Source organism: Capsicum annuum, chromosome 10 (assembly GCF_002878395.1).
Source record: "Capsicum annuum cultivar UCD-10X-F1 chromosome 10, UCD10Xv1.1, whole genome shotgun sequence".
Taxonomy (NCBI): domain Eukaryota; kingdom Viridiplantae; phylum Streptophyta; class Magnoliopsida; order Solanales; family Solanaceae; genus Capsicum; species Capsicum annuum.
Genome location: NC_061120.1, coordinates 96,921,951 through 96,949,738, shown reverse-complemented (window position 1 = coordinate 96,949,738; position 27,788 = coordinate 96,921,951). Strand labels below are relative to the sequence as shown.

The 27,788-nt window shown below is 35.5% G+C and overlaps 1 protein-coding gene across 1 annotated transcript; it reads right to left on the bottom strand.

Moving 5' to 3' along the window:
* Nucleotides 1–501: 501 nt before the first annotated feature.
* Nucleotides 502–26,189, bottom strand: LOC124887758. Its single transcript, XM_047397674.1, has 5 exons — nt 25,951–26,189; nt 24,955–25,791; nt 24,406–24,546; nt 23,630–23,844; nt 502–698 (listed from the first exon to the last, which is right to left on the bottom strand). Exons 1-5 carry the CDS (start codon nt 26,187–26,189, stop codon nt 502–504), a joined length of 1,629 nt encoding a protein of 542 aa, XP_047253630.1.
* Nucleotides 26,190–27,788: the final 1,599 nt, after the last annotated feature.

Genomic DNA, 27,788 nt, shown 5'->3' with positions numbered 1-27,788 from the left:
CTTTTGGAGTTTTTTGTCTCATCAGTGTGTTCAACTTAGAATTCTTTTGGGAACTCATAATCTTGTAAATATTCACCTTCTTTAGGACATGTTGTTCGCTTGTGGCCCTTGTATATTGCTAGACAGTGCAAGAAAGGAGAGTTGTAATTTTTTTGTTTGATATTTGATAATATATTTAAAATTACTTTCTTTATTCTCTTAACCTCTAATGGAGTGAATGAATTTGGAATCTTTTTTGATTGAATGACACCCCTCCTATGTATCAATTTTTTTTTATAATAGCAGTCAATATATTAGGAGCATTAGTCACTCCATTATATTTTTTCTTGCACTCTTGACATTTGCATGCATAACATAAGCTAGGAGAGGCAATACTTCCAAATGATTGTATATCCATTATAAGTGAGAAATTTGTAGTATGCCCACTTAAAGGAGTATATTTACCACCACAATCAGCAAAACAAATATGACCATAATCTTGTTTATTTCATGTTTCAAAAACTACATGAGGGCACCACCAACCCCAACAGCAGCACCATCACCACCGCTAATACCACTAGTAGCACCATCAACAACACCAACAGAAATACCATCAACAATAACATCATCAAGATTATGCTTACCCTCCCTAAGTGTTTTTCTTTTGATGGTTGTTGCTCTAGCCAATTTCTTTTTTATTCTATCAATTATCGTAGGATCTGATAAATTTTACAGACTGTAAAGTAACAAGACATGACATCTTTAACTTTCAATTAGTTGGGATAGTCCGCAAATGAACAATCTAAAATAAATCAGTACATATATTAGAATGGTGATTAAATCATTAAAATTAATCATTAATTAAAATAAAAAGTTGATCAAAATTAAACTTATTGCTTTTTCGGGGGTGTAAAGATCAAGAAATTTTATTTTTTTGTCATTTTTAACTGATAACGATCTCAGAATTCTTAGACATGAAACTTCTTCTTGGTAGCCATTCACTTATTGTCTGAGATGAGGAAAGACTTCAAATGTCCAAGCTTATAAAAATTATGTCAATAAAGCAAAAATATTACTAAATAAAAAAAAATAAAACATAAAAAATAATTATCATAAAAGCTCATGAAAAGCTATAGAAGTTGATTGCTTTTAGCATTAACAGAGTCAACAAATATTTGACAGACATTTTGAATCTTTCATGACCACAAAAATAGTTGTTAAATGCCTCCAGATTCTCGAAGAACTTTATTAAATTAAGTGGTATGTTGTTGTTAATGTAACTCGTCCAAAGAATATTATATACAAATCAAACCAAGCACAATGATTGCTTGTATTCTTTGAAAGTTTTTAACCATTCAACTTTTCAATCAAATTTGTGTTTTTGAAGCTTGGACCAACAAGGGACACTAAGTCATCACCATGACTTACCTTTTGAGAATTTTTTGACAGTCTTAGCTCCCTTTTTTGTTGCTGTTTTTAATGTGTGGGATGTTTTTTTGATTTACAATAGGTATAGGTTGAGAATGGGGATAATATATTAGTCTAGTAACTATGGCAAACTCCCTCCAACCAAAATAAAATGGCATGCCACAGTTATTTATTTACACCTCATCCATCTTATCTTTATTTTCGCATATAAATCTACGTTTGAGAAGATCACACCATGGTCATTTGAAAATGAGCATTGTTGTCCTCCGATAAATCAACATATTACTTAAAGCAGTTGTTCCTGAAATAAGCATTCAATTTTTATTTTCCAAATATTTTTCTGAAGGTGTCAAAATATTTTTCCATGGCTGATTTTACTACATAATCACTAGTTAAATATGTGGAACCATTACACTTTATTCTCATAGAAAAATTATCAATACAAAGGTTTTGACAAACTCTTTAGTGGAAGTACTATTAGGATCAATATTAGCATTTAGATCATGTTGACCTTTTTTTATCTAAATTCAATATATCTTGTGAAGTTTTTCTCTTGCTCATGTTCATTTTTATCACTTTTATCTTCCTCTTCTTCTCCTTTATCTTCTTCTTTTTCATGATTCTTATCATTTTTTTCTACTTAATCACCTTCTCCATACCTTACTTTATCTACTTCTACTTTCTTTTCATTTTCATCACTTTCCTCTTTATCTTTCTCAGCTCCGTCACTTTCATCATCTCCTTTTTTATCTTTATTTAAATCTCCAGATTCTTCACATCTTTCTACTTTATTCACATTCACTTTTTTCTTCTCTTTTTCTATACTTAAAGCTTATTGACAGGGGACTTCTCTTGATTGAGATATTGCTTGTACAACAAGCTCATCTAGCGGTGAATGTAGCCTAGCTACTTTACTTCTTCCTTTTTTGGAGTTGATTTACTTTCTTTTCTTTTGGAAGTCATTTTATCTACAAATAAGAGGGAAATAAAAAAATATTATAATTGATTTATGCATCATTTAAAAAAGGATAACAGTGAATCTAATAAGTACAATCTAGTAAAATAATAGTTCCAAAAGATGAGTCATTTGTTACAAAAGATGACTGATTTGTTGAAAGAAACAAAAACAGTTGCAATACTGTTTTGGTTTCTTCCAAAAGATAGATGATATGTCGCAACAGATGGGTCATCTTTTGGAAGAAATCAAAATAGTATTGAAACTGTTTTTATTTCTTCCAACAAATGGTTAATCTATTGCAATAGTGAATAATCTGTTGGATGAAATCAAAACAGTATACCCAGTACTATTTTGATTCTTCCAACAGATGACCCATTTATTGAAAGAAGTCGAAACAATCTTGACAGTCATTTATTGTAATAACTATTATGATTTCATACAACAGATGACCTATCTGTTGCACATATGAGTTATCTATTGGAAGAATTGTTATCTTTTTTTCAAAAGATGAATCATCTTGCTACAGATGAGTCATTTGTTGAAAAAATCAAATCAATAGCAAAATTTATCAATATTAATAATATTTTTACCACATAAATATATACATATATCTACAAGAGCACCAACAATTATACCATCATTTATCAATACACCAACACCAATATTTATCAATACAACAACACCAACATTCACCATTACACCAACAACAACACAAATAAATTAACACAAACACCAACACACACCAATATTTACAAATACATTAATACCAAAAACATTATTATTTATCAATATTTATGAATACAACAACACAACAAAATCAACAACACCAATATTTATCAATACACCAACATCAACACCGAGAACATTTACAAACATTTACATATATAACACCAACACCAACAACAAGACACACCAAACAACACTAACAAACACAAACAACAACAAACTCTAAGAAATTACAACAAACACCAACAAATCAACGGTTGTTTAAGTAAGTATTCACTTAAACCAATAAAATCAATAATTTTTGGATTTAGTCACAATAGATGTCTCCAAAAAAATTTAAAATTCAAGTTTCACCGTTATTACAATAATATTCAAGAATAAGAACTACAATAACAATAAAAAATATATTTCATTCAGAACAGATACCACCTTTACATTAATCACCATATTAAGAGAAGAAATACCATAAATCAGGAGTTTCTTGAATTCTCATTTCATTTTTAAGAAACAAATATTAAAACTATTAATCCACAAAAGAAGAGAAGTTAACTCAAATTCTTCTCTTTTCTTCATAACTAAAAAACCCTAATTTTTTAGGAAACCAAAAAAAAAAGTCTTTACCTGTGAAAAGACAGAAATTAATGGTTGAAAGTCAAAAAAGAATGATGAAGTACTTGAAATTGTTGTTGTCGGAGGATAAAAATTTTGAAGGATGATATTGCGTCAATTTGTTGTCGATGATTAACAGCAGTGGTTGGATGGTGGCTTTTTTAGAAAGAGAGGTAAGACATTTGAAAGGAGAGAAGGGAGTTGTGATTTTTGAAAAGTTAACTTTTCTTTTTTTAATTAAAAATAGTTATGGATTATTTTATATTTTTTTAACAGTTTAAGAAGTTCTAGAAATATAAATTGTCTCCAATCTATATATATAATAAAGCAGGATAGTCTAGCCTAAAATTATGACAAGTGGAATATTGATAACTAGCCACTTGAAATCTTACTACAAAAAATATTTTGTTGATTATTAAATTATTTTATATTATTTCATATTTATTTTATATCTGTATTTATAATAAAGGAGGATAGTTGTCACGATCCAAATCAGGGCCTGGCATGACAGGTATCTCAAGTCCACTAGGGACCGGAGACACCCCCTTTGCCTAGTCAATGGAAATATAATACTCTAACAATGGCTAAATTCCGAACAAATAACAAAATAAAGTTGATAAAACTCAAAGTTTATGAAATGCCAACCGACAATTCCCAACCACAACAATATCCACAAAGCTTCTAAACAATACTGATAACAAATTTAAGTCGGGACATGCCCCTGATCCTAACAATGACAATGTTACTGATAATGTGAACTGTCAATTATAGTCTATGAATGGAAACATAATGAAATGACCAAGTCTTCTAGAGAATGGAAGCTCATCACCTTACCACCAATGACTGACGAATCAAGCTGATCCACCTAACCCTACACAAAAAAGTAGAAGTGTCTCTGGTTTTTGCATCGCATGGGGAAACACCGTTTGGAGATGGTTAGTGGGTTAAACACTTGCATGTAACTTGGGATAAAGGATAAGATAATGCCAAGTCAAATACAATTCAAAACCATGTGAACATCATCATATACATATATAATTAATATATTGGGGTAAGGAACAAGGCTTATCATGTTCTTCAAAATCATTAACCTGGACCGTGCAGCATAACCGGCATGACAAGGCACCAACGGACTATATGGGTCCAATCATCCCTAGATGGAAGGTCCTAGTACGTGTGGCCATGCAACCCAGAGAATAATCACATATATTATATAAACTTTGGAAGACTCAAACCTCTCGGCACATACCAAGAATGACTTAAGAACACCATCAATAACATGGGGGAATCGAACCTCCTGAACATACAATAAAAAGGACTCGAATCTCCCAGTCATTTAGAACCCCTACATCAGCAACCGTGGTTTTCAGTATCGGTCCCTCGAGACCTTCACTTTCACGGTATATCTACACAACCCCCATTAAATCCCAATTAAAAGCAAGTTTGACATAACCCATTTATTTACAAAAGAACCAAATGTTAAGGAACACCGGGAGTATCATCATATCCTAACACTTGTAAGATTATCTCTATGCCATAACAATCACATTAACTTGGGGGAATGCCTTGACCCCCCTGTTCATTAAATCAACTTATAGCTAACAAAGCCTTCAAAATCCATGATCATTGGTTTACCATTTATGCAATGCATTATCATAGGTAAGTAAGTCAAACAAGAGACAATTTCTCAACTCAAGGACATTTACTCAAATGGATTGAGAGAATACAATTATTCAAAATAAACTCCAATTTCAAAGCGTCAAATTTAGGGAAAATCATGGCCCCTTAGTTTATTCACCATACCCATGAACCCTTCAAGTTTAAAACCATTAATAAAGCATAAACAGTGTAAAATAAATCATGGGAAAATAATCTAAGGATCAATCATTCCAAAACTCTCAACTATATTGAAATCCATATTAAAAACCATCCAATTAGACCATTTAAATATATGTTTTTCACATAATAGGAATTGGGGAAGAGTAACATACCTGAAACACCATGATTTATGGAGAGAAATCAACTCTTGAGTCCTTGGATAACCTACTTCTTGGAAACCCTAAGTATCTTGACCTTAGGGATCTCAGAGATAAGAGAGTGTGTTTTGATGGCATTATGAATAAGAAACAACCCCATTAAATGCTTTACAGACGTGAGTTTTAATTAGGTAAGAAGGGAATTGTCCAAAGTTCCCTCAACTTAAAAGTTAAAAAATTATCGCTAGTCGTTACAGGTCTCATAATATCTCATTGAGACATCTCACGGGTCATTACCATGAGTCATTGTGAAGACACTGTCATGGGGAACACATACTGTTGACCCTAAGACTCACTTTAGATGACTCGTATTGTTCCTCCAGGACTTGTAGGGTTCAATTTGTATCTAAGACAGAACCATTTGGGCCTCACACTAACCACCCTATAATTTATACTATGCGATTCGTATAGAGTCTTTATGACTTGTTGGAAGCCACTCATAATCAAGGTAGGAAACTTAGACCCACACACTAGTTAGGCTACGATTATGATCCTATGACTCATTAAGACTTCCTACGACTCGTAAGAAGGAGTCATAGTCTAGGCTGTGTGAGGATAAAATTTTAGAAATTCTCAAGGACTAAGATTTCGCATACTCCCCTTCTTAGGATCATTTGTCCTAGAATAATAGGACAAGGCATTTATTAGCACTATTTGACTCCAAACACAACTACACTTACCTTTAACAAAGACATAAAACAAAGGTGGTAAGGAATACATATACTGCATGCGTAATTATCCGAAGTGGGAAACAAGAATAGGTATTTGGGCTTTATGTCCTCCTCATCTTCCAAAGTAGATCCTTCAAGCTTTTGGTTCCTCCATAGAACCTTTACCGAAGTCACGTCCTTTGCTCGCAATTAGCAAAATTACCGATCTAAAATCTCAATTAGAACTTTCTTATACAATAAGGAATCTAAGACACCTACACTCTCCAAAGAAACAACCAAGGAAGGATCAAATACGCACTTCTTCAATATCAAAACATGGAAGACTGGATGAATAAAACTAAAACTCAAAGGCAATTCCAATTCATAAGATATATTGCCTACTTTCCTAAAAATATGGTATGGACCAACATAACGGGGACTGAGCTTCTATTTCTTTCAAAATGCATCACTCCCTTCATCGAAGACATCTTTAAGAACACCAAATCAACCACATCAAACTCCAAATCTCTTTGCCTCATATCCGTATAGGACTTTTGGTGACTTTGGGTGGTCTTAAGTCTATCCTGAATTACCTTCACCTTCTCCAAAGCTTAGTGAACTAAGTCAGAACCATACAACTTATTCTCACCAACCTCAAACCACTCAATGGGAGACCTACACCTTCTATCATACAAAGCCTCAAAAGGAGCCATCCTAATGCTCGGGTAATAACTATTATTGTACGCAAACTCAATGAGAGGTAAATGGTTAACCCAACTACCACCAAAATCAATCAAACAATACCTTATCATATCCTCCAAAGTATGAACCATCCTATTTTCTTGTCCGTCTATTTGCGAGAGTAAAGTGGAGCTAAGGTTCACCTTACTCCCCAAACCTCACTGAAAGGAACGCCAAAAGTAAGATGAGAATTGAGTACCTTAATTAGACATGATGGAAACTATAACACCATGAAACTTCACGATATCTTCAATGAAGAGATTAGTGTAATCCTCTACTAACTAATCAGTCCTCACGGGAATAAAGTGAGCAGACTTGGTCATCCTATCCATGATGACCCAAATAGAATCAAACTGATGGCGAGACTAAAAAACACCAGTAACTGATAAGTGGAAAATTTAACACTCATAGACAGCTAAATACATATACTACTATGGCTAAAATTATGTATGTGAGCCTAATTTCCTATCGAAATGTGTTAATTTCTAATATTTATGATAATATAGGTCCTATGATGAAAATAAAAAGAAATCAAGCTAAAAAGCAAGGGAACTAGTCAAAAAGGGACAAAAGTTGGAGAATAGGAGGCCCTCAATTACAATGATCCTCAGAGTTGTGATCGTGGTAAATCAGTTAGAGATCAGAAGACTCTCAAGTGATGTGATCACGATAAGATTTTACACGATTGCGGAAGTGCGATCATGATCAGAAGATTGTGATTGCAATAGGGTGGCTAAATGTTCTGGGAACAAAAGTGTCTATTCACACAGCTGAACCAAATTCTATAAAATGGCAAACCCATACATATTTTTGGGGCATTTTCTAACTACTTTGAAGCTATCATAGAGAGAAAAATTTCCACTTAGTGAGAAGAAATAATTGTAATTAAATCTCAATAAAGATATTTAGAATTTGAGATTAGAATTTTGGGATTACTCTTTCTTTATTTTCAATGGAGGAACTGAATGTCAATTTAATTAATTCTCTTTTCCCTATTTTCATAAGTATCTAAAAAAATCAAGTTGAGGTTATGTTTGAATAGGGTGCAAATTTGTATGGGTTTTGATTGTTAGTTTTAATTCTTGATTGATGATGTTGGGTTTCACTAATACTTCATTGTTGAATTGGAAATTATGGGTGAAAGCCCAATTTTCCTAAATCCCACATCATCCTTGAAAGAGGGATGTGGGTGAAACATATTAGTGAACAATAAATTAGATGTTATCTTATTCCTTCACATTGTCTTAGAAATAAGGATGGATGGTGAATTTGGGTCTTAGGCATCTTCCTAGAAATAGGGATGCCCAATTGAGTTTTCGGGTTGATTTTCTTGCCACACTCATAGGGTATTCAAAAGAATCTATGGGTGATACTTTTGGTGCTTGGTTGAAAGACTAATATCAAAACCCCTAACCTAGTCTACCTATATATTCATTAACTAGAGTTTGAGTTTAACTCTCATGTACTCATGCACTATTTTCCCTTAGAAAAATATAATCCCAAGGCTATTCTCCTATTGAAATTTTATCTACAATTGTTGCTCTAAATTGGTAGTTCAAGCAGATTTTGTTTAAACAACCTTTCAAACTATACCCTCCAATTTTAATTTATGTCTTACTTTATTTTTACATTGAGGGTAAATACTTAGTAGCTTTTAACATACATAGGAATCGAACACTAGTTACACTCCTTTTGGATTCGACCCCAACTCAAGTCAGGTTATTATATTGAAAATAATACAATGATCATCCTACACCAAAATAATGGTATAGGTGAGTGTGATCAAAATGGCATCATTGCTAGAGAGTGAATGATTTCTTCCAAATAACTATGAGCAAAGAAGGGATCATCCACGATGTCGTATTTCACCTTTGTTGTTGTTTTTTATTTTTAATTAGGTAATTATTATTTCTTCCAAATAACTATGAGCAAAGAAGGGATCATCCACGATCCATCATATGAACATGTTGAAGTTATGGATTATCTTGGTGACGAGGAGCATGCTAGTGCTATCCATATTCCCCCTACCAAGGGAAATGGAATATTTTATATCAAAAGTGTCATGCTCCACTTTACCCATATGAAGGGTTTTTTTGGGGGTCAACCGCATGAAGATGTCAACCTCTATTTGAGGAACTTTGTGGAAATATGCTCATCATTTGATTTTTCCCATATCACACAAGAATCTATTTGGTTGACGCTTTTTCTATTCTCTCTAACAGGTAAAGTGGTCTTGTGGTTAAGATATCTACCCGCCGGGTTCATCACATTATGAGTCAAACTTAAGGATGCTTTCTTAGATCGATAATTCCCACCTTCAAAGATGTTACAATTGCATGATGAAATCATAAATTATCATTAATTCAATGAAGAGCCTTTATATGAAGTATGGGAGATATTTAAGGACAACCTTGTAAAGTGTCCTAACCACGAGGTGTCGAAGAAGATGCTTCTCTAAATATTCTATCATGCGTTAGATCAAGTTAACAAATCCATAATGGACAATGCATCCGGTTGATCCCTTAATAAATTGCCTTATAGAGTTGCATCAAGTGTGATAGATCAAATGGCTAGTCTAGCTAGGAGCTGGCACACAAAGGATGCTGAAGTGGTCGGGGGGCTCCCTCATCGTCCTTTGTGTATCAAGATAAAAAAAAGGAGATAGATGCAAATATGATCAAAGTGATGTCACACCTTGAACTTCTTACAAAACATATGATAGGAACCTCCATTGAAAGAGTCAACACTATAGATGCAAGGGATATTATGGCATGTAAAGATGCAGAAGAGGAGGCACTTGATGAAAAGATAGGATTGTTACCAAATTATTCAGATGATTTCCATGTTGCTTCTCAAAAGCAAGGTGGGAATTAAGGTTAGAAAAATAAGAACCAGAACATGTCTTTATTCAAAATAGAGAGGTACATTAATGAAGATATTTTATCCTGAATTTTGATAGGAGTCGAGGGGACTGACACGATGGTGAGGGAAATGAGGAGTTACTTCTCCTAGTTACACAAAATAGTAGAGTCTCATTCAACCACCATCAAACAACTAGAGGCAAAATTGAATCAAATATCGGCGTACCTTATGGAAAGACAAAATAAAGAGATATCGAGTGGTATGTAACAAATGTTATTGTCACTCTAAGTGGGAAAAATCTTGGCAAGGGCATGGAGTTTAATAATGACCCCGTTGAGAAATATCATAAGCAAAAAAATGTGATAAGAAAGAGGTCGGATGATAATGAGTTAAAGACAAATGAATTTATCATTGAAAATTCAAAGGTGAAAGAATTCCAAATTGTCTCCATGCCACCAATTGTAATTCCTCCTCCTTTCCCTCAACGGACCAAGAAAAAAGGGAAATTCCAAGTTTAAAATTTTTCTTGATAAATTAGAAACCTCTCCATCAATATTCCTTTGATAGAAGCCTTGTAAGAAATGTCGGGGTATGCTAATTTTATGAAGGAATTAGTCTCCAAAAAGAGGCTTGTATAGGATGAGACAATAGAAGTGACTCATCAATATAGTGCAATTATATCAAGCACGATAGCGGAAAAGAAGAAAGACCTCATAGCTTTCACAATCCCATGCACCATCAAAATGTTCAAGTTTGCAAAGGCCTTGTGTCACCTTGGGGTGAGTGTTAATTTAATGCCATATTTCATAAGATAGGGTTAGGAAACCGCAACCTACCATAATGAGATTACTAATGGCCGACTAAACTAAGAAATCTATTGGTATACTTCATAATGTTCCAGTTAAAGTCGATTGGTTCATCTTCTCGGCCAACTTCATGATCCTTGATTGTGCATTAGACCATGAAATTCATATTATCCCCGAAAGGCCTTTTTAGCAACTGGGAGCGCATTGGTGGATGTAGAGTATGGCTAAATGATATTTTGCCTAAATGATGAAAAGGTATTTTTCAATGTATGCAAGTTCATGAAACAACCAATAGACTTGTAAGTAATTTTGGTGATCGATGCCATCAATGATGAGATGTCGAATTATGTTGATGTGAGTTTGGTGAATGACCCATTAGTGGAAGTATTGTGGAATTATGAATGTGATGAAGTTGAAGCATTCGATGAAGTGGTTTCATATTTAATGGGACTTGGATCTTATACTAAGAACTTGGTAAAGTTGGACCTTAATCTAAAAAATTGTGAAAGTCCACCCGCAAAGCCATCCATCTTTGAGCCACCTTAAATTGATTTAAAGTCGTTGTCGACCTACCTTTAATATGCATTCTGGGAGATGTGACACTTTTCCTATCACTATTTTAAGTGATCTCAAACCCTACCAAGTTAAGGCTTTGAAATTAGTAGTGAAAAAGTTCATTCGAGCCATCAGATGGACAATTGCGGATATCATAAACATAGCTCCCAATATTTGTTCCCACAACTTAAGCTAGAAATATATCATGTACCAAGTGTGGAATATCAAATAAGGCTAAATCAACCCATTCAGAGGTGGTGAAGAATGAAATTATAAAATGGCTTGACGCGGGATTCATCTATCCAATATTCAATAGCACGTGGGTAAGCCTAGTGCAATTTGTTCCAATGAAAGGTGACATTATGGTAGTTATGAATAAAAAGAATGACCTTGTTCCCATCAGAGAGGTCATGGGGTGAAGGGTATTATAGACTACCACAATTTGAATTTCTGGACCAAGAATGACCACTTTCCTATGCCCTTTATGGATCAAATGCTAGATAGGTTCGTCGAGTGGGGTAGTATTGCTTTCAAGATGGTTATTCGGGGCACAAGCAAATTTTTATTACCCCAAAAGACCAAGAAAATACAACATTCACGTTTCCCTGTGGTAGATTCACATTAAGCAGAAGCTCTTTGGTTTGTGCAACGCACAGACAACATTCCAATAGTTTATGTTATCAATTTTTGCATATATGGTTGAGGATTCGATAGAAGTTTTCATGAATGATTTCTCGATAGTGATAAACTCATTTGAGTCATGCCTTGAGCATCTAACTAAGGTACTTAAGAGATGTGTAAAAACAAACCTTGTCCTCAATTGGGAGAAATATCATTTGATGGTCAAGGAGAGGATCATTTTGGGCCACAAAATCTTGAGAAAGGGTATAATTTGATAAAGCCAAGGTACAGGTCATTCCCAAATTACCTCCTTCCACTTCTATAAATGGTGTTTGGAGTTTCCTAGGGCACGCCGGGTTTCATCGGCAATTTATTAGGGATTTCTCAAAATAGCTCATCCAATGAGCAAATTCCTCAAAAATGAGGCATAATTTAATTTTGATGATGCATGCTTAAAGTCCTTTAATTATCTCAAAGAGTTTCTTATATCTGCTCCCATTATTATGGCCCCAAATTAGTCGTCTCCATTTGAAGTGACGTGTGATGCAAGCAGAATTTTATTAAGGGCGGTGTTAGGTCAACGCAAAGAATATTTATTTTATTTGATCTATGCGAGCAAGACCTTGAATGATTCTTATCGTAATTCACGTTTATGGAGCAAGAATTATTGGCGGTGGTATATGCTTTCGAGAAGTTTTACGCCTATTTGTTGGGCATGAAAGTGTTGGTGTACATGAATCATGCCGCCCTTAAATACCTCATGGCGAAGAAAGAAGCTAAGCTATGCTTAATTAGATAGATCGTACTTTTGCAAGATTTTATTTTGAGGTAAAGGATTGAAAGGGTTGCGAAAAGTAAGTGGTCGACCATCTTTTGCGCCTTGAGAATAATCATGAAAAGCATGGTGAGTTGAGATTGATAACACTTTTCTCAATGAGCTATTCATTTCAATCTCAGGGAAAATTACATTGTGGTTTGCTGACTATGCTAATTATGTGGTGAATGGAGTAATCCTCGAGAAAATTAGCCATCATCAAATAAAGTGGTTCTTATTCGGTGTAAATAAATATTTTAAGGATGAACCCTTTCTATTTTGGGAGTGCGCGGATGGTATGATTCGATGTTGTGTTAAGGAAGTAGAAATGAAAGACATCCTTGAAGCATGTCATTCCTCCCCTTTCGATAGTTACCATGGGGGACAGTTATTCAATGTGGTTATTATTATCCTACCATTCATAGAGATGCCATCATGTGGTTCAAATCATGTCATTAATGTCAAATGTAAGGTAGCATCTCGAGAAGACATGAAATGCCCCTTAGGCCCAATCATAAAGTTGAACTTTTCGACGTGTGGGAGGTTGATTTTATGGGACCTTTTATGATTTTATTTGGTAACAAATATATATTGGTGGCGGATGATTATGTCTCCAAATGAGTTCCGAATAATAAGAGCAAAAATGTCACTTTCTTCTAAAAGAAATGCATTTTTACAAGGTTTGGAACGCCGCGTGACATTATTAGTAATAGAGGCTCACACTTTTACAACCAGGTTATTTGGTCTCTTCTTGATAAATATGGGGTGAGACATAAAGTTGCAACCCTATATCACCCTTAAAAAAGTGGTCAGGTCAAAGTGTTCAATCAGGAAATCAAAGTTATACTTGAGAAGACCATAAATGTAGTCCGAACTAATTAGGCAAGGCAACTTGATGAGGCACTTTGGGTGTATAGGACGGCCTATAAAACTCCAATTGGCATGTCTCATTACCAATTAATGTTCGAAAAGGCATGTCACTTGCCTGTTGAGATTGGGCATAAAGATTTGTGGGCTTTAAAAAAGTTAAATATGAATTAGGAAGAAGCTTATGAGTCAAGGGTCAATAAACTTCATGAGTAGGACAATTTCAGACTCAAGGCCTATGAAAGTTCCACTTTATAAGGAGAAATAAAAAAAATGGCTTGATGCTAAGATCCTAAGGTAAGAATTTCATAAGGGAGATAGTGTATTTCTCGAAAACTTTCATTTGAAGCTTTTTGCGAGGAAACTTCGTTCTAAGCGGTTGGGTCCCTTTGTGATTTTGAGTGTTTACCCTAGTGGTGCTATCAAATTAGAGGACCACGAGAAAAGGATATTTGTAGTAACGGGCAATGGTTGAAACACTACAATGTAGGAGGCCGTGGGGCAGCCAAGTTAGAGTTGCTGCATTTCAAAAATACTCAATATTGATAAAGGAGCATCGTGCCACGGCATTAAATTAGGAACTTGATGGGAGGCAACCCATCGGTTACACACTTTTTTTTATTTTTGATGTTTTGTATGTGTTTTGACAAAAGTTGGAAGTCTGAAAAGCAGGGGGAAAATAGTGTTGGAAAATTGGCAGTTGTGCAAAAAAATAGAGAAAAAATAGGGGAAAGTCGATCTTAGTTATCGCGATTGCGATACGTGGATTGTAATTGCGGTCTTGTGATGGTGGCAAATCCTATCACAATTGTGGTAATCCATAAAATTGTAAGTTGCAGCCTAAGGGAGCCCTTTATAACCCTTATTCTTTTATATGCTACAATGAGGACACTTCAACCATTTAATTTGGGTGTGTGTTAACATTTGTGTTCGGGTCTAGTAATCTAAAGTCTCCCCAAGCATAGAGATTTTTTTGCTTCTTTTGATTTATTTTTGATGAACCTTTCCCTCTGATAGACTGAGTGACAATATTCTTAAGGGAAAATAGTCATACTTGGGTTTTAATCCATAGATACAGGGGAAATCTAAGTACCTATATCATCGGAGTTTGAGATTGCCCTTATACCTATGGTGAATTTTGAGTAGCCATCTGATTTTTCCATATGAGAGCCAAAATGTGAGATGACTTATTAGTTTTGTGCCATCAATAACAAACTTTGCATGGTATAAATGCAAAGTAAGCACCCTTCCTCGTCCAAATTTTTTTTGAAAACCAAGGGTATGGATGTGAATAATTTTGTAACAATGCTTTACCTCTTATTGTGAATCTAAATTCCTTAGTTTATAGTATATGGTAAATGCCTCATTTTTTCTCTAGTAGGAAATGCAATTGAGGCTCCTTGAAAAGTTAGCATGTCATGTGCAGTGAGCGTTGTTATTTAACTCTCATGCTTGATTCTATCATCTAGAACTTGTCTTTTAAGTCTCTCAAGGCTAATAGTGAGTATGCTTGATTGATGAAATAATCTTAGGCGTTCTTTGTAAGCATAGGAACCCATTTTAGCCTAAATATCCTATCTGTACATAGAATAGTATCCCTAGTTACCCATTTTGAGCCTTTGTACTTTAGCCTTGAACCACTTGAATTTTATCCCTCTTATGAACCCAACCCTCCTTGAACTTAAAAATGTAACTTGAGGCTAAATGCCTAAGTTGAGGGTGGTAAATCGTGGAAGAGGTGACCATGGGCCATGGTAGTGTAAGTGAATGTCTAAAATCTAAGCAAGTGAAAAAAGTGAAAAAGAAAGGAATCATCAAAAGAAGTAAAAACATAAATTGCACAAAATAAATGAATGAGAAGAAAATACTTTCAAGGAGATGGGTTAATTGAGGTAGTGCAAGTAGGCATGTGTGAAGTTGGAAACAAATAAAGTGACCCATGGTCAAAAGTTTGATTGAATAGCGTGATGTAGATGTTTGAGTAGGGTGTAGTAGCTTTTTTCCCAAATGATATCATACCCTTTGCCCGAGCCTACATTACAAGCTTGAAAAAGTCCTTCGAGGTCTCCAAAAAAGTGTATTCAATGTAGTAGTGATTGAAAATAAGGGCAAGTATATGGTATGATACTCGTTTACATTGAGAGATTCTTTGTAAGAGTGAGTGTTTGCACTTAAATCTCGTGTTGCATGATAGATAATTTGGTGTGTGGGATTTCCTTTCTGTGAGGAGGTATATAGACAAATTGAGGCAGGTGAAATTGTCATCTTCCAAAAATGAGGAAAAGGAGTGTAGTTGATTTGCTATCGATGGAGAGTCATGTCTAGAGAGTTAGTGATTATTGCATTATTTTTCTTTTAAAGTCTTTTGCATCTTTGAGATTGCACTTTATGTTGAGGGGAATTGTGAGAATAGCTTTGACCATGCTTGAGAGCTACTTGTTGGTGGTAATTTAGTTTGAAATCATTGTGATCATTTGGTTGTATGAGTGGGCGTATAATTACGTGGTCTCATCGAGTAAAGAAAAGTAGTGTTAATTGAGAACAAGCAAAGGTTTAAGTTGAGGGTGTTGATGAGTGGCAAATTTACCACTCATAGACAGCCAAATTCATACACTACTATGGCTAAAATTATGTATGTGAGCCTAATTTCCTATCGAAATGCATTAATTTGTGGTGTCTGTGATAATGCAGGTCCAATGATAAAAATAAATAGAAATCAAGTTGAAAGTCAAGGGAACTAGGCAAAACGGGACAAAAGATGGAGAACCGGAGGCCTTAATTACCGTGATCACAATCCTCATAGTCGCAATCATGGTTAATTAATCAGAGATTAGAAGACCTTAAGTGAAGCAACCATGATACAATTCTACGCGATCATGATCAGAAGATCGCGATCATGATAGGGTGACTAAAAGTCCTGGGGGTAGAAGTGTCAATTCACACAACTAAACCAAATTCCCACAAAATGGTATATCCGTACACATTCTTGGGGCATCTTCCAACTACTTTGAAGCTATCATAGAGAGAAAAATTTCCACTTAGTGAGAAGAAACAATTGTTATTAAATCGCCAAAAAGATATTTTTAGTTGTAATTTGAGATTGGAATTTTGGGATTACTCTTGCTTTATTTTCAATGGAGGAAATGAATGTCAATTTGGGTAATTCTCTTTTCCTTATTTTCATGAGTAGCTAAAAACATCAACTTGGGGTAATGTTTGAATAGGGTGAAAATGTGTGTGGGTTTTGATTGTCAGTTTCAATTCTTGGTTGCTGATGTTGAGTTTCACTAATACTTGATTGTTAAATTGGAAATTGTGGGTGAAAGACCCAATTTTCCTATATCCCATATCATCCTTGAAAGAGAGATGTGGGTGACAAGTATTCGTGAACAATAAATTAGATGTTAGCTTATTCCTTTACATTGCCTTAGAAATAAGGATGGATGGTGTATTTGCTATGCTCTAGGAATCTTCCTAGAAATAGGGATGCCCAATTGAGGTTTTGGGTTGATATGCTTGCCACACCCATGGAGTATTCAAAAGAATCTATGGGTGATATTTTTGGTGTTTGGTTGAAAGACTAACATCAAAACCCTTAACCTAGCCTACCCATATATTCATTAACTAGAGTTTGAGTTTAACTCTCATGTACTCATGCACTATTTGCCCCTAGGATAACATAATCCCAAGACTATTCTCCTATTGAAATTTTATCTACTCTAAATCGGTAGTTCAAGTAGATTTTGTTTAAACAACCTTTCAAACCATACCCCCCCCCCCCCATTTTAATTTATGTCTTACTTTATTTTTACATTGTTGGTAAATGCTTAATAGCTTTTAACATACATGGGAATCGAACACTAGTTACACTCTTTGTGGATTCGACCACAACTCAAGTTAGGTTATATATTGACAACGATCTTCCTACTCAAAAACAATGATATAGGTGAGCATGATTAGTACCGAAATCCATGTTAATTACTTCCTATTTCCACACGGACAATTCAATCTCTTGAGATAACCCACCAGGCCTCAAGTGCTCCACCTTCACTTATTGACAAACTATACACTTAGCCACAAAATTGGCCACATCCTTCTTCAGGTTATTCCACCAATAAATTTCTTTTAAGTCATGATACATCTTCATAGAACCAAGATGAACAGTGTACCTTGACTTATGAGCTTCCGCCAAAATCCTCTCTCGCAGCCCATCAACATTTGGAACACATAACCTACCTTGGTACCTCAAGATACCATCACCACCAACCACGAAAGTCATCACTTTCTAGTGATCACATTATCCTTGATCTGCATCAAGATAGGGTCCAAGACCTATTTCTTCTTCACCTCAATACAAAGAGATGACTTCGCCACCTCTTTCACAATCACACCACCATCTTTAGAATTCAAGAGACAAAGTCCGAGGATAACCAAATGGCAAATTTCCTTTACCAAACCTCGCTTCTCCTCATCCACATGAAACAAGCTTCCCATGGATAACCTGCTAAGAGCATCAGTAACCACATTAGCTTTACCTGGATGGTAATGAAGACTCATGTCATAGTCTTTGAGCAATTCAAGTTATCTCCTCTGCCTGAGGTTCAACTTTTTCTAAATGAACTTATACTACAAACTCTTATGGTCAGAGAATCGTCAGAGAAGATATCAACATGGACCCCATACAAATAGTGATGCTAAATCTTCAAAGTAAAAACCACAACCAACAACTCCAAATCATGAGTCAGATAGTTCTTCTTATGCACCTTCAACTGCCTAGAAGCATATGCAACTATCTTACCATGATGCATCAACAAACAACCAAATCCTATATGGGATGCATCATAATAAACAGCCAAACCTTTGGTACCCTGGGGTAGAGTCAAAACTGGAGCCGAAGTTAACTTATCTTTCGACTTCTTGAAACTACCCTCACAAGCATCCGACTACAAGAACTTCACCTTCTTCTGAGTTACTTAGTCAATGGGGCAACAATAGAAGAGAAACTATCCACAAACCTTCTATAATAACAGCTAAATCTAAGAAGCTCTAAATGTTGGTTAGATTCGTGGGTTTAGGCCACTTCTTAACCACCACAATTTTTTGTGGAATCACCATGATCCCTTCACTAGAAATAACATGACCCAGATAGGTCATAATATTTAACCAGAACTCACACTTTGAGAACTTTGCATACAACCGCTGATCTTTCCAGGCTTGAAACACAAGGCAAAGGTGATCGGCATGATCCTTCTTACTCATAGAATACACCAAAATATCATCAATAAACATAATTATGAACAAATCTAAAAACTGATGGAATACTCGATTCATAAGATCCATAAATATCGTCGGGGCATTAGCCAAACCAAATGACATCACTAAAATCTCAAAATGACCTTACCGGGTTTGGAAGGCAGTCTTAGGGATATCCATTTCCCTAATCTTCAACTGATGGTAACCCGATCGAAGATCAATCTTAGAAAAGCACTTAGCATCCCGAAGCTGATCAAAGAGATCATCAATCCTAGGAAGCAGATACTTATTCTTCACGGTCACCTTATATAATTAACAGTAATCTATACACATCCAAAGGGACCCATTCTTCTTACGCTAAAGAGAATCGGAGAACCCCAAGGAGAAACACTAGGGCGGATAAAACCTTTATCTAGTAGATCTTTCAACTGTTCCTTGAGTTCTTTCAACTCAGGTGGAACCATTCTATAGTGAGGGATAGAGATAGGACAAGTTTCCGAAAGAAGATCAATCCTAAAATCAATTACCCTATCAGGATGAACTCCAGGAAGATCATCAGAAAACTCATCGAGAAACTCACGAACCACAGAGACCGATTACAAAGAAGGACTTTTGGATCTAGAATCTTTAACATACACTAAATGGTAAAGGCACCTCTTGGAAATCAATTTTGGGCTCTAAGATAAGAAATGAACCTTCCCTTAGGCACTAGGGAACTACCTCTCCATTCAAGCACCAGCTCATTTGGGAATTGGAAACTGACCCTTTGGGTTCAATAATTAAGAGACACATAGCATGAGTGCAACCAATACATCCCCAAAATCACATCAAAATCTAACATGTCTAGCTCTATCAGATCCACCAAGGTCTCCCTACCATAGATAGACACCATACAATCCCTATAGCCTCTCCTAGTCACAATAAAGTCATCAACTAGGGTAGACACAGAAAAAGAATCTAAAATACACTCACGAGCAAAACCAAATAGCCACATAGGGGGTCACATAAGAGAGGGTATACCCAGGATCAAATAGATAATATACATCATAAGAGACGAGTTTTAACATACCAATAACAATATTGGGGGACACCTCGAAATCCTGACGGGTGGCAAGAGTATAAAGGAAATTTCAACTAGTGTCGGAACTAGAAGTGGCAACCTTTGGTGTAGGGGTTGAAAAAGTAGAAACAGCAACCTTATTTGCTCTAGAAAAAACCCTAGAAGGACAATCCCACTATATATGACCAATCTGACCAAAACTAAAACACCGATTCATCTATAGGTCACAAACCCCAGGATGCACCTGACCATAAAAATGATAAGAGAGATAGGATGAAGCTGACTGGGCCCCATTGGCCTGAGATTGGGTACATTGTGCCTTAAAGCCACCGTTGTTCTAAAAGCAGCGGTCACCAGACGACTTAGGATAAGGAGCACTAGCCATAGAATAAGAACAAAAATTCCCCCAATTCTTCTTAGACCACTGCCTGCCATCCTTGCCATTACTCCCCTGGCCACCACCCTACTCCAAAAACTGGGATATCTTACTTTACTTCTTTCTTATATCGACTTATTTCTTTTTCTCATCTTTGACCTATTGCATATGCACTATAAGCCTAGAGATGTCCATTTCATTGTTCAATAAGGCAGCCTTGAATTCCAACACCAAATCACGAGACAACCCAAAAGTAAATTTCCTCATCCGAGCCCTCATAGAAGATACCAACTCAGGAGCATGACGTGACAGTTGATGAAACTTCAAGGCATACTCTTCCACAATCATTATGCCTTAATTTAAATTCACGATCTCCTCAGCCATTGCCTCTCTCAACTCTTGAGGAAAGAGATGATACAGAAAAGTATTCTAGAAGTCCTCCCATAATGCCAACTCCGTATCCTCACCCCTAGACTAATCCCATTTCTCATAACACTGATACGCCACATCCTTCAGCTGGTATACAATTAATTCCACACCCCCAAAATCAGAAGGTTGTATCACACGGAGAATCTTCTTTATCTTATTTATGAATTCTTGAGGATCTTTCTCAACCTTAGAACCAGTAAAGGTTGGATGATTCAGCCTCATAAATAGGCCAACTCTAGTGTACTCAAAAGAACTCACAGCAACACCAGCAAGACCCAACTAATGTGACTAAGATTTCACCAACTAGGTCAACAAATGAATGGAACGACGGAACTTAGAATTGGTAATATCTTCTAGAGATGACAAAGAAGGAGTGTTACCAGCGAAAGAAGGATCAGTGGGACCCAATAGAAGAAACAAAAGAAAATAACAATCAAATATTTATAAGTTTAAACCAAAACAAGTAAGATAAAATTCAAAACTAACTCAACACGCTAAATTGTTCCCCTACAATGGCGCCAATTTTGATAACGCTCAACTTATATGTCAATTGAAGTGCAAGGCGATCGTCGTCAATATATTTACCCAACTCTTGAGTCGAGAATGAATCTACAAGGAATAATATGAGTGGCGATTGAGTAGGTTTGAAATAGTAGTTGCTTGCTATGTTTAAACCTATGGTACAAAATAGTTTGGGGGTTTTCAATGTTTTCTAATGTGAGAGTAATTCTTGGAATTCTAAGGGACTAATTTGAGACTAAGAATAATTAGAGTATAATCAATTAAAATGGATCTTAGAATTATGCTTTTGTAGGGGCAAGCTATGCATCAGAACATGATAATTCAATGCAAATTCTAATTGTTGATGATGTGGTAGGCTAGGTCTAAGGTCTTTGAGGCTAGTTTTTCAACAAAACCTCAATGATGTCACTCATTGACCCTATCAAGTACGTAACGAGTGTGTCAATTAAAGTCATCCGATGCCTCAATTGGGTATCCCTATTTCTAGGATGATACCCTTGGTATAGTTAACTTCACAATCACCCTTATTTCTAAGATAGTGAAAATTTAGCAAACTACACACATAATTGTCTATCGTTGTATGGTCTTCACATTCCTCTTTTAAGAATGATGTGGGTTCCTAAAGTTCACCCAAAATCCTTTTTTCAAAGATGGCCTTGAGCTTTCTAGAGTTTGAAACTTTCATCCATCAAATCTATTTAGGCATTTGGGGATTTCACCCACAAATCCCAACCTATTCAATCAAGAAACAATAGAATCCATCATCAACAAACTAAATTCCACACAAATATATCACAACCCATGCACAATTGCTTCCTATTCAAACATAATCCCAAGAGGTAGATCTATCAAATCATAATAATAATAATAAACACAAATAAACCAATATTTCCGTCAAAGTTATCCATAAGAAAATAAAGAGAGGGCAAACCACACTTTAGAATTCAATGAATCTTCAATGGGTAATGTTAAATCGACATTTAAAAGTCACTCTAATATTCTTAGCTCAATATTAGTACAAATTTTGCTCCAAGCTCCAAGAAATTACAAAAATCCTAAACTAAGGATGTGAGGTAGGGTTGTAGAATGATGCCTCTAGAGTGAAGGGGTTTTGAGCCTTAATTGGGATTTGGGGTCGGCTTTTCAGAATGACGTTTCTGCCCTTGGGCCATTTTCCACCCTCACGCTATCGCGGAAGATTGGCGCGATTGCACTCACCGCGATCTCAATTTATAACTGAGGGTTCGATCCCGATCCTTCTTCAGCTTGTCCAGCTCTTGCACTTTAATTTTCTTTTTGATCTTTTTCAGCTCAAGTTTGCTTCTTTTCTTCTCAACACTTGTATACCTACAAAATATGAGAATTAGTACATTTAACCCCCAAATGCATCTCACTTTACATTCAAATCATAGTAGTGTGCACGAATGTTAAGTGTAAATGAGTAGTAAATTCACCACTCATCAAGTACGAATCAAGTAGAAAAAAACTAGGTCGAAACTATTTTTGTGAATTAACATTTTATGATCTAATTTAAATTGTCTTTTTTTCACTTATTTGCAAGTTACTTTCATGTTCTTAACTTTTCCATAATTCATTCGAAGAATTTATATCGTAAGTTTTTTTTTTGTTATTTTTTAGTTTAATGCAAATCATATTGTTTAATTATTTTTCTGATCATATTTGCAAAAGAGAAAAGGAATCTTTATAGACATTTCATTTTTTAGTTACTTTTAGCATTTATCTTATTACATTTTTAATTAGAGAGGATATTAATTTTTTTTATTGTTGTTGTAGTTTTTGAAATTTAAATAAAGAAGCTAAGAATTAGTGATATCAAAGAATAGGAGATCAAATGTTCAATGTAAGTACAATAGCAAATGAAGACAACATAGCGTGTATAACATATAACATTATCACCAAAATTAATTATAATATCCTATCTAAATAATTTGTCTCTTATTTTCTAATATGCAGATGTTTAAAATGATTGTCAAGCGTTTTGGAGAATACTAGAATATCATCAATGTATACCACAATAAAGTCCATGTATGGATTAAAAATATCATTCATAATTTTCTGAAATTCAGAGGGAGCGTTTTTCAGACCAAAAGGCATAACGTTCCATTCATACTGACCAAATGGAACATTAAAAGCGGTTTTATTAAGTATGAGATTTATCAATTTGAATTTGCCAATATCCTGATTTTAGATCAAATTTAGAAAATATGTTAGCGTCATAAAGTCGGGAAAGTAAATCCTTTTTATTTGGAATAGGATATCGAATCCATTTTAAAACTTTGTTAAGAGGTTTATAATTGATGACTAACCGAGGTGTACCTCTTTCTTTTTTGGCAGCATTATTAACATAGAAAGCGGTACAAGACCAAGGAGATTTTGAGGGTTTGATGAGACCCTTTTGCAGGAGATGATCAATCTCTCTTTTACAGAATTCAACTAATTCGGCATTCATCTGACATGGTCGAGATTTTGTTGGAATTCTTTCTTCAGTGAAGCCGTCTTCATAGGGAAGTGAAACAATATGCCGTTTTCGACTCCAGAAAGCGTTAGGATGGTCAGCACAAATATCATTCATTAATTGTGAGGAAACAGTTTTTAATTTCTCTTGTATTTTAACAGATTTTATAATTTCAGGGGTAGAAATACTCATTACTTCTAATTGTAAAAAATTAAGTTGTTTTTGTTTTATATTAATAAGAGCGTTAATATCGCGAGTGACGGGTTGAGTAATAAAAGAATAGGAGATAGGCTGATTTTTATAAGTAGCGCTAAATCCCTTTTCGTCAATATGAGTGTAGGGATATATAGCATTTATAAACGGGGTTCCTAAAATAATAGGAGGATAAATCTGATTTTTTACGAGAAAGAAAAAGTGAGGAATACAAGACTTATCTCGACAAATATGGGCATGAGTTAGTTTATAATTAATGTCAAGAGAGTGTCCAGTTGCAGACTTAACTAGGTGAGTAGTTTTTTCAAAGTACTTTGTAGGGATTAATCCTTCTTGAATACAACTAACGTCGGCCCCACTGTCAATCATGGCGACATTAGTGATAAAGAATTCTTTATTGACTAAAATGGTACAATTGATATACCATTTGTGTGCAGTAACAATTTGTAACATCCCTAGAAAAGAATGTAAAGAATCGGTTTCTTCAAGCTTTGAAATGCGATGATCAGTAATTATCTGATCTTGTTTTAACGAAATGATTTCGCGTTTTAGTTTTTCAACTTCGACCTTTAAATCATGAAAAGTGGTATCTCTACCAGGAATTTTACTTAAAGCTAACCTTCGATGAACTTCATCCAAAGAGTATGCCATAGGCTGAGTTTCAAAACTGTCTCGTGTTGAAACGGTAGAACTAGAGGCAGAAGAGGACGACTTTTGAGTAGCTAAATGCAGAATTTTATCACGAAGCTTTTCGTCCGTGATTTCTTTTAACAATTCAAGAACATTTTCGGTAGTGATGGTTTTCATATGTAAGCCAATATCTTCAAATTGGGCTTGAAGTTTGTACATTTCTTCAGCACAATTACAGTCACGATTATCACAATCAACACATTTATCAGTGTTTTCGAGGTGATCATCAGAATCCGGAAGTTGAAAATCATTCTCAGAAGTGGAGTCTGAATCGGAGTCAGAATCAGAAGTGTACAATAAATTATAGACTTGATTCTGAATGTCATCAGGAAGATTCAGAGTTTTCAATTTTTGCAATTTACAATTCGGAGAAATATGACCGTATTGATTGCACTTATAACATTTAATTTTTGCTAAGTCGCGTTTTGAATGGTTTTTAGCGAATCGAGTAGATTTTCGGAAAGATTTTCGAGTTTCTCGCTGTTCCTTATTACGTCGTCGAGGAAGATTGGATTGATATTTGGGATATTTGGAATTTTTGTAGGGTTTCCGGATTAAGGGTTTTTCCATACCAAATTGCTCGCAGAAATCACCCAATTGAGTTTTTTCGCGTAGTTTATCAATTTTGATCTGTCTAGCCAGTTTTAACTCGTTGCAAAGGGCTAACCCTTCTTGAGTACAGGCTACGATCAATTGACCATAAGTTTTGTCAGCGTAGGGGATTTCGCCATAAGATCCGCGAAGAGTTTTGCGAACACGCTCAGCAAAAAGGGGAGGAAGACCATCAATGAATTTTGCTTTCCAGTGTTCGTATCTGCTTTCGGGTAAATCCATAACCCGGCTAAGAAAGGTATCTTTATACCAACGAAATTCGCCAAGATGGCGGCATTTCAAACCATTAAGAAGAGTGCGAATATTTTCATGGTGGTTAGTGAACCTTCCGCCAAAGTGTTCAATAATAGTCAGCATGAGGGTATAAACGGCATCAGACCGTCCTGCCGCGAGAGTGCGACCAAGATTATCTTTGCCTTCTTTTTCATTGGTGGCATCAAAAATGGCGGCGCGTTTAGCATCATCTAGGAAATTATCCCACCAGCCACGGAGTTGGCCAGTGAACCCAGCAACAATCATTTTACAGATTGTTTGGTCAGTTTTTGCGTTTCTATCAGTGGCTTTTGTAGCTAGACAAATAGTAGCATACATAGACATACGATGAATTAGAATAGAGATTTGGCGATCAGAAAGACCATCAATATTCCATTCGTAAATAGCATCGCCGCTATACGAAGTGTTTGTTTGATTCCAATCCCTTTCTTCGATCAGAACATCTTGAGGAGTGGGACGAGGATAATAGGCGGTGGACATGCGGGGAATGTCAGCGAACTTCTTGCCGGATTGTGTTTTCATTAGTCCTCTGAGCTTATAAAGCTCAGAAGAGAGGATCTCGCCTGGATGATCAGAGGAGGCGAGATGATCGGCAAAATTTGACTCAATGGTTTGGATATTATCTTCAGACATGGTTAAAGGCTGGATATTGAGTCCAGAGAATTTTTTATTTAAAAGGGTTTCGAGTTGGTCTAGGGGTGAGGTTCTAGTGAATCCCTCTATTTCTAGAGGTCGTTGAATGCAGGGTTTGGAGAGAACGATCTCTTCTGCTACCGCAGGAGTTTGGGACGTTGAAGCAGTATTGGAAGAGTTTGGTTGGGTACTGAGTTTATTAACTAATGAAATGAGTTCGTCGAGTTTAGTATCTAAAGAGGAGATATGTTCACCCAAAACCTTTACATACAGACTTAAATAATTATTTTGAGAAAATAGATTATTTATCTCGGAAATTATTATTTTTCCAATATCATCTTTGATAAATTTTTGAAAAGCCGAGAAAGTCATACCTGTGTTGTTGGGTAAGATAAAAGAAGATTGAGGAGGATATTGAGCTTGAGTAGTGGTGCCATCAGGGTGTTGGTAGGATCGCTCAAGGAGTTTGATGTAGGAGGGTAGAGATGCAGACATAAACCATGGAACAAAAAAGATGATTTGATTATGCAGGGCACACATTTCATAAAATTCTTCAGAAATATTTCGAAGTTCCTCTTTAGAAAATGTTTCAAAGAACCAAGTCCTAAACGCTAACCATTTTTTATGAAAGAATTCTTGTTGAATATATCGTCGTGCCTGGGAACCAGGACTAAAATCTATAACTTGTCTAATCATAACTAAACAGAGTTGATGTCAAATTCCATTTCGGAAGGAGTAGGATTTTCGTTATCAAAATCTTGAACAACATTTGTTTTGGGGTTGATTTTAATCTTTTCTACATGTCTAGGTGTAGTAGAATTTAAAGTATGCAAAGATGCAGCGCGGTTCCTAGCTGGGCCATACTCTGGTGGAGTAGATGGTTCTATTGGAGAGATATGCTGAATTTGAGGGAGTCTTCGAGAGACGGAGAAAGAGTTTCGATAAACCGGAAGACTATTGTCAAACTGTAGACAAATCTGTCCATCAGAGTTTTGCGTTACATGAGTCAACTCAGAATTAGTCACTTCCTCCGCCAATTGTTTTGGGGAAGTAACTGAATTTAAGATCCAAGTGGGAGGAAAGTCGATCTCATCCCATCGAATAGGCCGGCGGGTGGTTATTTTAGATTTGATAAAATTAGTTTCAATAAGAAGAGTACAATCGGTATTATCATCCATTAATTTACAACGAGGATTTAAAGTAGATAATAGCCGATAATAGATACGGTAAGACAAACCAATAAGCTCAGATCCAGGGGCATAGTTATAACCATGAGTCTTTATATTTAGAGTTAGAGCATGAAGGATATTAACATCAGTTAAAGATAGTAACAAATTTGGCTGAGTATTAAAATAAACAGGGCCATATGCAAGAGTGGATTCGACTGAACCCATAAGAGATTTTCTGAAATTTAGATTTCTAGCATCGCGTAGAGCCGCTAAAAATGTTTCAGGAAGGCCTTTTAAAGTTAATGGTCTAAATGCAATTTGTACAAGGCCAATATGCATATAATTAAAATTGCGTTTGAATAGCATGATTTTTTTATACATAAAAATCATCTAACTTTAAAATTTATTATATAAGAAAAATACACATAGA